At 37.0% G+C, this 15,855-nt stretch overlaps 2 protein-coding genes across 2 annotated transcripts; both read right to left on the bottom strand.

The window, feature by feature from the left end:
* Nucleotides 1-66: 66 nt before the first annotated feature.
* On the bottom strand, nt 67-2,571 carry LOC139890204 (G-type lectin S-receptor-like serine/threonine-protein kinase SD2-5). The gene has a single exon (XM_071873100.1). It carries the CDS (start codon nt 2,569-2,571, stop codon nt 85-87), a length of 2,487 nt encoding a protein of 828 aa, XP_071729201.1. The 3' UTR covers nt 67-84.
* A 7,262-nt stretch (nt 2,572-9,833) lies between these two features.
* Nucleotides 9,834-12,124, bottom strand: LOC139890203 (G-type lectin S-receptor-like serine/threonine-protein kinase SD2-5). The gene is made up of 2 exons (XM_071873099.1): nt 11,433-12,124; nt 9,834-11,376 (listed from the first exon to the last, which is right to left on the bottom strand). The coding sequence occupies exons 1-2, from the start codon at nt 12,122-12,124 to the stop codon at nt 9,984-9,986; spliced, it is 2,085 nt and encodes a 694-aa protein (XP_071729200.1). The 3' UTR covers nt 9,834-9,983.
* Between the last annotated feature and the right edge of the window lie 3,731 nt (nt 12,125-15,855).

Raw genomic sequence — 15,855 nt, 5'->3', positions numbered from 1 at the left:
TAACAGTTCATTTGATCCGGATAAGAATTATTAAAACGGAAATAATGTTCATAAACGTCGTGCACAATTACACTAACCGCGTGTTCATCTTGGCCCAGATAGAATGGAAGGAAACAATGGTGTTTCATCTTTCTCATCTTCAACTATTGATCTATGGAGTCTTACATCTGTGAAGTTGTAGTTCAAGTTGGACTCAACTTGCAACGTCCCCTCTAGTACCTTAATAACCATTGACATGGATGGCCTTTTTGTAAAATCAGTTTGCAAACACCATGAAGCCACCTTCATCATCTCCGCGACCTTTGTAGCGTGCACCTGCATATCTTCACTCTGCTTGTCAACAATCTCTAATAATGTCTCTTGTTCCCAACATTTTTGAAAGACTTCAAGTAAGTGATAACTTTCTTCCGGCTGAGATCTGTCAACATTCTTCCTCCCACATAAGATCTCTAATAGAACGATCCCAAAGCTATAAACGTCAACTTTTGCAGTTATAACCGAGCTCAACCATTCTGGAGCCAAATAACCAAGGGTTCCTCTCATTGTAGTAATCACTTCAGTCTCATTTCTGTCTATGAGCTTAGCCAACCCGAAATCAGAAACTTTTGCGTTGAAATCTTGGTCGAGTAGTATGTTTTGAGGTTTAATATCAAGGTGGATAATTTTTTGCCTACAATCTTCGTGAAGATACGCTAAACCTTTTGCTACGTCAAGAATAATTTTCTTTCTGCATTCCCAATCAAGTATGTGATCTCGATCTCCAGGGTAGATCCATCGATCTAATGATCCATTACTCATGAAATCATACGCGAGAAATCGTTCTGTTTTCCATGCACAAAATCCTCGAAGTCTTACCAAGTTCACATGGTGAATGCTTCCAATGGATTCAACCTCAGCCAAAAATGACTTGTTAACCTGCCCAAGACATTTTACGGCAATTTTTGAACCATCTTCAAGTGTCCCTTCAAACACTGATCCAAATCCTCCTTGACCGAGCTTTTTACTGAAATTCTCTGTTGCAGTTTTCAGTTCTTCATATGAAAACCGTGTGGGCATTCCTGGTACTATATCTATATACTCTTCCCCCATTTTATCATTTTTTTTCAGCTTGCGTATTCTAGCAGCTGCGATTCCTACAACCACTATCAGAGACAACACACTTGCAGTGCCTAAAATGACTATTGTTGTTGCTTGACTTATTCCCTTTCGTATTTGTACTTTCTGGACCTTTACAAAAGCCGAAGCATTGTAGTTTGAATCACGGTCGACAGTATTCATGGTAAAAAGATCAGACGGTAAATAACACTCTCCGTCCGAAGAATTAGAACCATACCGAAACATAGCCGCTTTACACGAACAATTTTTGAGACATGCTTGTTTACAAGTCTCCACATTCACCTTTTCCATGTCTGCATTTGCGATAAACGTGAAGTACTTCACATTCTCAAGGTCAACAAAAACATGGTCTTGCGTCGCATCACACGTAAGAGGAGTAATCTCAGAGCATCCAAGGTTCGGTTGTCGATCATTCACAGCCCTAAAATATTCTGTGCTGGGACAACTACATTGCTGATTAGTCGAGCAAAGGACATTTCGTCCACAGGCTAAAGGATAATCACATTCTCCAAGAAAAGGGCTGAATAATTCAGCCACTTCTATCCACCTTTGTTGCCAATCAAATAGTTTCAAATGCCCATCTGGCATTAGTTTCATAAACTGAGCTGACGATGCATTGGGTAATTTAATCCCATCGCCTGAATCGCTTGGCTCAGCGGTCTCAATGAATAACGACAAAATCCCGTTTGACAACTTTACGTAGCTCTTATCTATACTTGCGTTTGAATAACGTACTGAGTAACCCCAATAGCTGCGAGGCGGGTTTGATCCAATATAAGCATTCAAACCTGTTTTACTGACTTGAAAAGAATACAAACCTTTTTGAGTCGTCCAATTAGTTGATGAAACGCTTGGTACCAACTTTTTTCCATGAAATAGTCTTTGCCCCAGGACCAAACTATCAGTTGGGTAATCAAAAGATTGCCAAATAATTGATCGGTTGACGTCATACAACACTAAATTACCAACATCAGTTATGTTCATACCAGCAACAGATTTTCCAGTAGTGTTGGTAGTCCAAACTGTGCTTCCATCGACATCTCGTAGTACTAATTCTCCCTTTGAAGTTAAATTCAGTGTTGCGCCATCACTAACTGGATCGTCTCGATTAGCAGACCAAACTACTTGAGGCTCTGTACCAAATTGGGATATACCTTCCTCACTGTCCGTTTCAACGATAAAGACTGCAAAGAGATACGACGTGCAGTCTCCGTTGCAGTAGAAACCGCAAGCGAAACTTGGCCCGAATGTTCCTCTAAACAGGATGACTCGGATCTTTGACCCACCATAGAAGTTAACAGAATGAGGTGCAGAATCAATGTTAGTCCATGTAGTGGAAAGGTTTGCAATTGGGTTTGGGTAATCAAAGGGCTGTGCTGTGACTGAGTAGTTATTTAAGTTTAAGATGATAAATAAGGCAAAACTATAACAAGAAATCATCCTTGGTTCACTCATAACTAACAAAACACATAAGAACCTTTGAATTGATGAAGATGCTTCATGACTTCAAATATAATACTCCGTATCAGATATAAGATCTACTTTTTTTTTTCGGAAAAAAACGGAGAACTAATATAAAACAATAGAAGGTTCATCAAAAAAATGAAACCTCCTAGAAAGATACAAACCGAAAATGCGGAGCAAAACTAAACTAACCAAAAGAAAGCTTGCCAAACCAACTATAAAAGATGAAAATCTATGTAATAATATAAGATCTACTATTATATTATATTTTATATTTATATTTTTATATATGTAATAATATTATAAGTTAAAGTTATGTGAAAGCTGACTGAAGTAAGTTGAAGTTTTCTTGTTCTTGTTATATTTAATATTCATTATTCATTGTTCATATTCATAAGACCACGTGCTGAGCTTCCCAATATCATTTTCAAACATGCCCACTATACATTTCTCTGTATTAATAACAATAACAAAATCATGTGATTTTGTAGGTTCTTGCCAACAGAGTGCAACAAAAAAATGAAAGATTTGGACCAGAAGGTGAGAGCCTCGATCAAGAGTATTATCGACAAGCGTTTACTTTTGATGAAAGCTGGGAAATGTGATAACGATGATCTTTTGGGAACTCTTTTGAAGACCAACGATGGTGAAACTAAACAAGACAAGAATAGGAACTACGGGCTAAAATTAGAAGGAATCGTTGAAGAATGTAAACTTTTCTACTATATTATGAGGGACTGAGCCAACTGAAAATTGTGAGCCAGTCTTTCATTATTATTATTATTATTATTATTATTATTATTATTATTATTATTATTATTATTATATTATACTATATACTAAATATGGACACCACCCTCCAACCATAACCCGCCACATACTCAAAAACACTGTAGCTACTGTAGCGCACTGTAGCTACAGTAGTTTTTATTTTTTATTATTTTTTTTTTTGAGATAATTTATTTAATCTTCTAATTTTATACAACGACCACCAGTTAATATTCGTCTTTTTACATATATTCAAAAAAAAAAAGAAAAAAAAAACCATGAACTTATTAATTTTTGGGTCTCTTTTCCATCTACACCAGTATTCCATGTCCACCAACCACCTGCAACCGCCACCATCAGCCACTTCACGGCCGGCTACGACCGTCACCGTCCACAACTTTCAACCACCATCAAATCTGATCTAAAGAAAAAACATCCAGATCCACACATGAGACAAACTTCCGGAACAAAGGGCAATTTAGTGTTTGATGAAATATATAAACATACCTGAAAACTTAAAAGACACCCAGCAAATCAAATACCTCACGAGTCCACCCAATTGTCTGATTTAGGGGGGGGGGGGGGAACGATAAACATATATATTAAAGGAACAAAAACAAATCTAAAAATCAACCGATCAATACTATATACTAAATATGGACAACACCCTTCAATCATAACCCGCCACATACCCAAAAACACTGTAGCTACTGTAGCGCACTGTAGCTACAGTAGTTTTTTTTTTTTTTTTTGAGATAATTTATTTAATCTTCTAATTTTATACAACGACCACCAGTTAATATTCGTCTTTTTACATATATTCAAAAAAAAAAGAAAAAAAAACCATGAACTTATTAATTTTTGGGTCTCTTTTCCATCTACACCAGTATTCCATGTCCACCAACCACCTGCAACCGCCACCATCAGCCACTTCATGGCCGGCTACGACCGTCACCGTCCACAACTTTCAACCACCATCAAATCTGATCTAAAGAAAAAACATCCAGATCCACACATGAGACAAACTTCCGGAACAAAGGGCAATTTAGTGTTTGATGAAATATATAAACATACCTGAAAACTTAAAAGACACCCAGCATATCAAATACCTCACAAGTCCACCCAATTGTCTGATTTGGGGGGGGGGGGGAACGATAAACATATATATTAAAGGAACAAAAACAAATCTAAAAAATCAACCGATTAATAAGCAAATCTGAACATAGGACGGTTTGGTAGTGGTTAGAAAAAACACATACCTGAAAAGTCAAGTTTTTGAGTCGGGTTTTTCACGACCGTGGCTCTGATAAATGTCAAGCGCTGGACCTCCTGTAGAAAAACAACTACAATAGCCCAACACACCACGAGAGTGGCGGTGGAAAGCTACTTCCGGCAACAGTTATGATCACAACAGCCGACGCCGCCGTCGACCTTCACCGTCGGCATACACCTTACTATTATAAAAAAACATCAAAAATAATAATTTTTTTCTTACCTGCATTCTTGAGTACAACTAGCTATTCACATATATATTACAACTAAATATGCACACGGTACAACTAACCATACAAATAGTACAACTCTATTGAGAGTGGGGTGTTAGAAAAACCCAAAAACTAAATCGAGTTCAGGTGGTCGGAACTACTGCAAACCACCGAGTCAACCGCAACCATCGATATAATTTTTCTTGATTTTTTTTTTTATGATTTTAGTGTAAGATATTATAATGGTAGTGAAAATGAGAATGGAAAATTGGGGAAGATCGGTGGAGAGGATAATAAGCTGTTAAAGGAGAGAATACGGAGTACTAAAGATAGGGTATGATGGATATGTGGATGAAATCAACCCATTTTACTTTCTTTTTTTTATTTACACCCCCATTTACGATGAAAATAACAAACTGAACCTCTAAGTTATAAACATTACCACTTTAAATTCTTTTTTTTAGCTTCAATATGTGTTACACAAAACATTGAACCTACATAAAATTATAAAGATTTATATTTCGAACATTAATTAAATTAAATTCTTATATTATACTCTATATAAACTTTAGAGTATGTTAATATTACCGGTAACCGTTTTCCTTTTACGTATAATTAACTTATCGTTAACCGATCAAAATCATCCCGCAGCGAAATATGATATCGGGTTGGAAAACTAATTTTTTATCTCACGACCGAAACCACCTATTCGATTAATCGAGAGTAAAGGGGTAAGACAAAGTAGTAAAGTAATTGTTGACCAAATCATGTGGCTACCAAATACGAAGTCCAGTTGGCCGTTGCATCTTCCAACTTTTTTTAATCAAAAAAATACTGCAATATTACGGAGTATAAATCCTTTAATTTTTCATATATTTTGCTCTCAAAAATATAATAAAAATAAATGTCTATAAATTTATAGTGGGGATAAATGAGTAAATAATCAATGCTAAATGCGTACAACAAATGTTTAGTCAAAACACGTTATTGCAAAAACGTTATGACAAAAACATTGAGAACCGCAGCAACGCGCGGGCTTCCGAATCTAGTTATTTTTTTAAAGCCGGTTAGGAGTCACTGACAAGAGTCCAAACGCGATGTCGGAACTCACCACCCGATCAATTTGTTGGACGAACTATTAGAATCTCACCGCCCCTCACGAGGAAACCCCCACGACGAATCCATACGGGCATTGCGTGTGGTAAAACCCCCTTGGGTGAGTCTCGAACACAAGACATTTGCAACCTCCGAGGCCATGAAATGGACGGGTAACAACAAAGTAAGTTTTGCAGCGAGTGGGAGTCGAACCCCTAATCTCGTAAGGGACACCAGATCACCACCACTAAGCCAACTCCCAACTCCTTGAAGTTCGGTCTTTTATTAACTGGATCTTTACAAATAGAATTTCACTAAAACGAATTAAGAAAAAATTTAATAGATAATATACGCATAACAGAAACTATATATTTACAAGATTAATTTAAATTTGCTGTACAAGATAACTTCTTAGCTGGTTTTATGTATCTATTTAATTTAATCAGTATACGATAAGTCAACCTGTATGATCTGCTTATACACTTGACTGTATCCCTTTCTATCGTTCACGGAAATCTGAATACATATCAAACATGTCCACAGCCCAGACACACAATTTGCATCTTAATTTCATTCCTCCGTATGAATCAAAATCGCCTGCCTTCAAAACCAGGCTAAAAATTCCAATTTTTTCATCTTCTTTTCATGGTATTGAATATACTGAATATTACTGATAACAGTTACTTTATAACTCCGATCAGTCAAACAGTTCCCGATCAAATATACTTACTTAAAATATATCATCCTTATTGAATGTGTAATTGTTGCAGCATAAGGCCCTTTGGTTGTTAGTACATTATATTTGCACACCAACTGTTTGATGAAATGTTTGTATGACAGTTTGTGAATAAGATACTTGACGAACAAGTTGAAGATTTAGCAGAAAACATTTAGTTCCTGTTTCAATCTCTGCAACAAGGATGATTTCTAGAAATTACCATTACCAATATAACTAATATACAAAATTTGTCTTATTTGTTATGAATAGTTCTATTTCATTTTTCACTTTTCACAAATTCAACCCCTAACTTTCATTAAAATACAAATCGAACCCCCTACTTTATATCTATATTCTAAATTATTATTTATCCTTTCACTAACACCAAAAATACTGAATAATAACACCCACCACGTTTTACCGACTTGTATATTGCGTTCAAACAATAGGACCCACATAAGCCACTATTGTGCTACATTTTTTTTTGTCTCCAACGATAAAAGAAGCAACTTTCTTAAAAGGAACAACCCTTCAATGCTACTAAAAGATGTCAAAAAACATTCTTTTTTACAAAATAGATCAACTAACTTTAACACTAGAAGAAACAACTTTCACAAAATGAACAATCCTTCAATGTTAGATGTCGGAAAAAAATTCTTTTTTACAAAATAGATCAAGACTTTTTTTTTTTAACTCGCATTCAAAACGGAGCCCCCGGCGCGAAGCGAGGGCTCCACAACTAGTTTATATCAATTACAAAGATTATCAAGAACCAGTGGTTTTCTTGTTAATTATTCAAGTAACAATTGCAAACATGGAGTTGTTGCTACTTTACAGCCATCTCTTCAGAATAGGTCTTATGTGAATAACCATCAACCAGATGTTTCTGCTTCTGCGTCTTCTTTGAATCAAACTGATCTTAATATATTGCAGCTATAGCTGATAGTTTGTAAGCACAATTACTTTTGTTTATATAGGTAGTAGTGCAAACTTCGGTAGTCAGCTAGTCTAATTATCGCTATCGGTATTAATAAAATTAATTTTATATCTCGTGTTTAATATCTGAAGTTTGCAAAGCAAGTGGGGAAATATAACTACCTAGGAATCTTAGTTAATTGTATAGTTAAGTGTTCAATCAAGAAGACATTTTTTTTTTTTTTTTGTGGGCAGGTGGGATGCTGAAGGGCCTTTTTAAACCATTGCATAACATGAATCCTACAAGGCTTGCTTTTATTCGGTCTACTCTTTGCAGACATTTTGGGTATTAATTTTATTTCATTTGCCTTCTTATTAATAAATCCTGTTGGTATATTTATAACTGGCAAAACGGGTGGGTGGGGTGTTTTGTTATCTCAGCTACATACCCGAGCTATTAAATTGCAAAACTATTATTCTGAGGAAATATGTTGAATTTTTCGTTTATTTCTAAGAAGGCTGATTTTATAAATTAAGACTTGTGATAACCTATGAAATCCACATTGCACATCTTCATCGTGTTTATAAAGATAAAACACACAAAGATGTAACGACCGGTATCCATGTAATTGGAAGAAATGTCATTCACCCTATGAGAAATACAAAGACATAATGTTCAATGACCAAACATATGTAACTCAGATGGAATTTTGTCCTAGTTTCCTACTTTTTACATATTGTAGCAACAATCTTCAATTGCATGAGACCACCTAAAAACACTCGCATTTCCCATATGAGTGTACATAATAGACGGATATACTTTTCCCTTTTCAAGATACCCGAGAGCGGTAGTATTTTTACTGTACGCGCCCTAACCACACTGTCCCATGATTGATTTTGACTCTTTCCCTGACCACCCCAAGATGTTTGAACCCAAGACCCTCTTATGAGGATATCATGACCCCAACCACTAGGCTATTTTAGGATGGTTTTATATGAGTTTACCACTATAACTTGTACCCCATATCTACGCACCCAGAAAAGTATAATGAAACATTAATTGGAAAGTGACATGGGTCCATATGGGCAAACGAATAACCAAGTTCTGAATGAAGGTCAACAAATGGTTAATTATTTGACTATATTTCGAAACCCTGATAAAATTTCCTAGTTGGTACCTTGAGAGCAAGGTCCAAGTGTTGTTGTTTCTATACTGTAATTCAACGAAAGCAATTTGAAATTGAATTCTCGATCAAGTTGTCATGATTTTTGGCAGCTGATTTGAGTGATTGGATATTGATTCTGAGCTTTAATTCCAAGTTTTATTTGTCTTTGGTTCAAACAAGCAGGGTCAGCAGCGCGTTGCGGCGGCCACTCCTAATTTACGTAAAACCTTTTTGTAGCAAAACAGTTAACGTAGCCTATAAGACCATAATTCGTTTTAACATATTAAACATATAATACAATTGCAAAGAAACATATTATTGCAAAGAAACATATTGTTATATATTACTATATGGGTTGTAATAAATTAATTATCCTGAGCTGTCCAAATTATGTTGTATAATATTTTTTTTTAGATGTATCAAATTAATTGTTATAAATGATGACCTATGTGTGTGGCGTGTGGCAGTGCGTTTCAGACCGATTGCTGGTAAAAATTGTACGTTCGAAAATATGATGCGAGTTAATTTGTGTAGGTAGTGTCTTTTTATTCGCTATGAAAATGAAAGCATTTGCGTTCAAAGTTGGGGTGAGTTTATGAGGTTTTTTAGGTATAAAAGCTATGTGCGTAGGTTCTAAAAGCTGCATTGCCGGAAGTATGGAGGTTAGAGTTGGTGGAACAAAGACGAAAATAGTTTGGAAAAAAAATAATACAAAAGGACAAAGGAGTTACTATTACTATTGAGGAATAGTAACCCCTTTGGCTCAATTGTATATAGTATTAGTATTAGTATTAATATTAATATTAATATTAATATTAATATTAATATTAATTAATAATTTATTTTAGTTCGCTTATTGCGTTTAGTTTGTGATGCAACTGGCTTATCATGTAATCATTTTTTTCTCTTCTGCCAGAGTTGCGTTAGTTACTTACACATTATGCATAGATATGAATGCTTATTAATCTTACTGACTTACTTCTACGATAGTTTGTTGAAAGTAGGTTATAACTTATAATAAGTAATACTCCATAAAATCGATGTTCCAAATCAAAGAGCTCAAAAGAAACAAACAAGGCCTGTGCCTTTACAATGACATAACCCCCAACAAATAATACACCTATCCATTAAATCATCATCAATTTTGTACAGGTTAACAGTATACATGACGTGAAACAAAACACATAACATTTGATTTAGATAAGAATACCAAAACGGTTCTAAATTTCATAGAAGACATGCAAAAGAACTTCATGGTCATCTTGGCCCGGATAGAACCGAAGGAAACAATGGTGTTTCATCTTTCTCATCTTCAACTGTTGTTCTCTGCAGTCTTGGATCTGTGAAGTTGTAGTCCAAGTTTGACTCAACTTTCAACATCCCCTCTAATACCTTAATAACAGTCGACATTGATGGCCTTTTTGTAAAATCAGTTTGCAAACACCATGAAGCCACCTTCATCATCTCCGTGACCTCTGTGCCATGCACTTGCATATCTTCACTTTGCTTGTCAACAATCTCTAACAACGTCTCTTTTTCCCAACATTTTTGAAATACACCGAGTAAGTGCCAATTTTCTTCTGCTTGAGATTTGTCAAAATTCTTCCTCCCGCATAAGATCTCTAACAGAACGATCCCAAAGCTATATACGTCAACTTTTTCAGTGATAGACGAGCTCAACCATTCTGGGGCCAGATAACCGGGGGTTCCTCTCATCGTAGTAATCACTTCCGTCTCGTTTCTGTCAATGAGCTTAGACAACCCGAAATCGGAAACTTTTGCGTTGAAATCTTGGTCGAGAAGTATGTTTTGAGGTTTAATATCAAGATGGATAATCTTTTGCCTACAATCTTCGTGAAGATACGATAAACCTTTGGCTACGTCAAGAATAATTTTCTTTCTGCGTTCCCATTCGAGTACATGCTCTCGATCTCCATGGTAGATCCATCGATCTAATGAACCGTTACTCATGAAATCATACACGAGAAATCGTTCTGATTCCCTTGCACCAAATCCACGAAGTCTTACCAAATTCACATGGTGAATGCTTCCAATGGATTCAACCTCTGCCAAAAATGACTTGTTAACATGCCCAATACCCTCGAGACATTTAACGGCAATTTTTGAACCATCTTCAAGTGTCCCTTCAAAAACTGATCCAAATCCTCCTTGACCGAGCTTTTTACTGAAATTTTCCGTTGCAGTTTTCAGCTCTGCATACGAAAACCGTGTGGGCATTCCTGGTACTATTTCAATATACTCTTCCTCCATTTTAGCATCTCGTCTTCGCTTGCGAATTCTAGCTACTATTATACCTACTATCACTATCAAAGACAAAAGACTTCCAATGACAGAAACGACTATTGTAGTAACCTGACTTTTTCCCTTTCGTGTTTCGGATGTAGAGGAAGGAGGTGATGTTACATTTTGGACCTTTACAAAAGCCGATGCATTGTAATGAATTACATTAGGGTCAACATTCCTCATGGTAAAAAGATTAGACGGTAAATAACAATCTCCATTTGAAGAATTTGAACCATACTGAAACATAGCCGCTTTACACGAGCAATTGTTAAGACATGCTTGTTTACAAGTCTCCATGTTCACATTTTCCATGTCTGCGTTTGCAATAAACGTATAAAAACATGCTCTTGCATCGCATCACACGTAAGAGGAGTAATCTCAGAGCATCCAAGGTTCGGTTGCCGATCATTCACAGCCCTAAAATAATCTATCCTGGGAGAACTCGATACAGGACAACTACATTGCTGGTTTGTCCCGCAAAGGCCATTTCGACCACAAGCTAAAGGATAATCACATTCGTCAAGAGACTTGCTAAATAAATCAGCAACTTCTACCCATGATCCTTGCCATTCGAATACTTTCAAATGCCCATCTGGCATTAGTTTCATAAACTGAGCCGGCATCATAAACTGAGCCGATGATGCCGGGGGTATTGTAATCACATCCCCTGGATCGCTCGGCTCAGCCAAATTAATGAATAACGACAAACTCCCATTTAACAACCTTATGTAACTCCTTTCTATACTTGCGTTTGAATCACGTACTATGTTACTATAATACACTTGAGGCGGGTTTGATTCAATATAACCAAACAAACCTGTTTTACTAATTACTTGAAGAGAATACAAACCTTTTTGAGCCGTCCAATTAGTTGAAGAAACGCTAGGTACCAACTGTTGACCTTGAAAGAGTCTTTGTCCCAGGACCAAACTATCGGTTGGGTAATCAAAAGATTGCCAAACGATCGATCGGTTAACATCAAACAACACCAAATTACCATCATCAGTTATATTCATACCAGCAACTGATTTTCCTGTAGTGTTGGTACTCCAAACTCTGCTTTCATCAACATCTCGTAGGACTAATTGTAACATCCCGCATTTTTCCGTTAAATTATTTTAACGCCCGTCTTTTTCTTTTTAAATAGTACCCTTCATATCTAGATTCGTATCCTTTGTTAAGTAACATTTTAAATATTCTCGTTATCGGAATTTAATATCTCCCGTACTCCCGTGAAATTTAAAATAATTCGTTCGGGTAATTCCCGCACCCGATTCATAGTTGAGGGACCAAACTTGCCAAGGGTTCAAACCTTTGACTAGGTCAAAGGGTCAAACCCTTTCCACCCTTTCATTATCATCTCCTCCATTTTTATTACTTCCTCCATTTTCTCTCTAACTCCAAACACAAAGATTCATCATCCATTTATGATCTAGCGGGTATTTTGCAAAACAAATTACATATTTGAGCTCCTTACAACTTCCTCTTCGTTTTGGTACCAACTTCATCTCATTTGGGTAACATTTCTAAAACACTAGATTTCTTTAAATTCGTGTTCTTGACTTATAAAGTTGTTAATTAGCGTCTATGGCTCATTGTGATGTCGTGTATGTAATTTGTATGCTCGATTCGTTGTTTTTGGTGTAACTAGTTCAATATGAAAATTACTTGCTAAATCCTTGATTTTGGATGATCAAATGTTGTTAGATTGTTAAAGTGCATGTTTTAAAAGTGTTACTAGTATCTTTAGCTTCGTTTTGATGTATAGGTTGATTAAGGAAACTCCAAGAACACGATTAATGATTTTGTGAACTTGGATTAGGGTTTGATGAGCTTTACATGAACTTTTGATGCGTCAAATGCTATGAGATATTGTTGTTAAGTGTTTTGTTGCAATGTGTGTTTGATTATCTTCGAAACGGCATAACATACATGTAAATTGGTTGCCCGAATCATAAAATGCGTTTTTGGAACTTGAACTTTGATTATGAATGTTTAATTGTGGTTTTTGGTTGTTATAAGTGGAAGTTTGATTGATGATATGTGTTTAGTTGCATTCCTCGTCAAAATACCTTTCCAACGATGTATGATAGGCGTTATAAGTGTTTGCGGGTCAAGAGTTGTGTTAGAATTGGTTTTGACTCGTGCATAGTTTGAAAGACAGAAAAATAGCTGAACTACAGGTCGCGCGGCGCGCACCCTACCCCGCGCGGCGCGCCAAATGGTCTGGACAGATTCTGACCTCCATGTCCCTTTTAACGTGAAATGTTTGACTAGCTACCGACCTCCGATTCACATGAAACTTGTTTTAATACACTTGTATATGAATAATTAGCATAGAAAAATAGTCCGGGACCCGACCCGAACATGTTGACTTTTTCGTTGACTTTGACCCGACCAAGTTTGACTTTTTGTCAAACTTAATCAATTAATTATGCAATCTTCCTAACATGCTTTTATACTTGTATCTTGCATGAAACTTGACAACTTGCTTCACATGCTATATTAATCGAGTCGTATTGAGCCATAGGACTAATTGAACATCTTTGACCCTTCGTGACTATCGTTATTGATACAACCTAATTGTTTAGGTCGAGACTAGCATTGTTCTTTGCACGTTTACTTGTTGAAGTACTATTTCACTCTTGCAATCAAAGGTGAGATCATAGTCCCACCTTTTCAACAACTTTTATACTTTTAAATCGTGGGCTGAGAAAACATATACTTTGTTACATCTTGTACTACTTACTTTTATGTTTTGAACACAAGTGTGAAAACAAACATTCCACGTGCGAGTTAGAACAAAAATGCCTCAATTCGATTATCATTAGTTACACTTGCAGGGTGTAAGCGAGAACTTATATTGTGTGGCCATACGGGTTTAACAAACCCTCATTCGGACGGTTCGCTACCGTTATGCGGATGAAATATATTTTTGTGTTTTAGTGCGGGTTCTAGCACTGTGTGATGGGGTAACGTTGGTTAAGTTTTGATAATTGAGTGCTCGCGTATAACAACACTTTTGGAATGCAAATGATTTGGATAATCTACGTTATGGACATACAAAATCTTGTGGTTCAAAAACAACGTTTAATACTTACTAAACCTATGATTTCACCAACGTTTTTCGTTGACAGATTCTTCTATGTTTTCTCAGGTTTTGAATGCTTAGTGATACATGCTTCCGCACTCTTTTGATACTTGCTTGGATGTCGAGTATACATGCATTTTGGAGCATCTTTTGAACTTATTTAAACTGTGTCGCATAGTTTTCATTTGTACTTATAACGTTGTAATTTAACTTGTGGTCAATTATCTTTGTAAACTTTGAAACAATCTTTACACTTGAATGGATGCGACATATTTTGGGTCAAACGTCTGTTTTAAAGACTTATGACCAGGTAATGGGACCTACGTAGTCGACGCCGTCACTTGACGATTTGTCGGGGTCGCTACAAGTGGTATCAGAGCCTTGGTTGTAGGGATTTAGAGTTCATTTGTGTCCACCTCGAGTCATAGGGTACATAGGTGAATCTAGACTACAACCGGCATATAGACTGAAGTAGGAATTACTTGACTATTTGTGCATTTATACTCGAACTCTTCTATCATATCTAACTCGTATTCGATCTTGATCTTACGTTGATAAATTTTGTTGACGCGCCACCTTGACTTTATGAAGTAATGTTAAATGCACATGAGAATCAGGGTAATATAATTTCCGGGATTATATTACGGTGATTCATATGGACATTCCGACATTATGACATAAAGAATTTAAGGCGAGTCAAGGAAAATTTTCTCTACATCATCATTCCCTATCATGATTAGTATTATTGAGAATACTAATCAACGATATTCTTGTGTCTTGAAGGAACAATGCCTCCCCGTCGCGGACCACGTAATGAAACTTCCGAACAAGCTTTTCAACGCATGATAGCCACCGCCATAGGTGCGGCTATGGCTAGTATCTCCTCCGACATCAATAACAACCACAACCACAACAACCATGGAGCCGGTAATTCAAACGAGGGTTGCTCCTACAAAACTTTCATGGGGTGCAAACCTCACACCTTCGATGGGACCGGAGGACCGGTTGTGCTCACCCGATGGTTTGAGCAAACAGAAGCCGTTTTTAGCATAAGCGGTTGTCGGGACCAAGACAAAGTCAAATATTCCACCCACACTTTTGCCGGTATCGCCCTCACATGGTGGAATACGTATGTGCTGTCGGTGGGTATCGATGAAGCCCACACACTCTCATGGGCCGACTTAAAGAAAAAGATGATCACCGAATACTTCCCGCGCGAAGAGACCCGTAAGCTCGAACACGAACTAAGAACTTTAAAAGCGGTCGGGAATGACCTAAAGGCATATAATCAACGATTTTCTGAGCTATCCTTGATGTGCCCAAACCTCGTGACCCCCGAACCTCTAAGGGTTGAACTTTACATGGATGGTCTTCCCAAGGGCATCAAACAAGGAGTAATGTCATCCAAACCCAGTAATCACCAAGAGGCCCTGAATATGGCCCGTCAATTGATCGAAACGGTAGACGAGATTGAAGTGCCGGCACCTAAAGCCGAGGATGAGTCGGGTGACAACAAAAGAAAATGGGAAGCCCCCCAATCGAGTAACTACAACAACAACTTTTCCAAGGAACCTCTCACCCCCGTCGGCAAGAAAAGTTATGCCGGGACACGACCTTTTTGCAACAAATGCCACAAGCATCATTTTGGTGAATGTGGCAAGCTAATTTGCCATCGGTGCCAAGGTAGTGGTCATATTGCCAAGTATTGTGGAAGTACCGCCCCCGTCACTCAAA

This window comes from Rutidosis leptorrhynchoides, chromosome 2 (assembly GCF_046630445.1).
Source record: "Rutidosis leptorrhynchoides isolate AG116_Rl617_1_P2 chromosome 2, CSIRO_AGI_Rlap_v1, whole genome shotgun sequence".
Lineage (NCBI taxonomy): Eukaryota > Viridiplantae > Streptophyta > Magnoliopsida > Asterales > Asteraceae > Rutidosis > Rutidosis leptorrhynchoides.
Note: the sequence above shows the minus strand (reverse complement) of the source record. Positions and strands in the feature narration are given on the sequence as shown.

Excerpts from the sequence above, each read along its gene's own strand:
- LOC139890204 (XM_071873100.1), bottom strand. The coding sequence starts at position 2,571 with ATGAGTGAACCAAGGATGATTTCTTGTTATAGTTTTGCCTTATTTATC.
- LOC139890203 (XM_071873099.1), bottom strand. The coding sequence starts at position 12,124 with ATGTTACAATTAGTCCTACGAGATGTTGATGAAAGCAGAGTTTGGAGT. Across the intron at positions 11,377-11,432 it reads TTTAGGGCTGTGAATGATCG|AGCATGTTTTTATACGTTTA; the intron begins GCAACCGAACCT and ends ATGCGATGCAAG.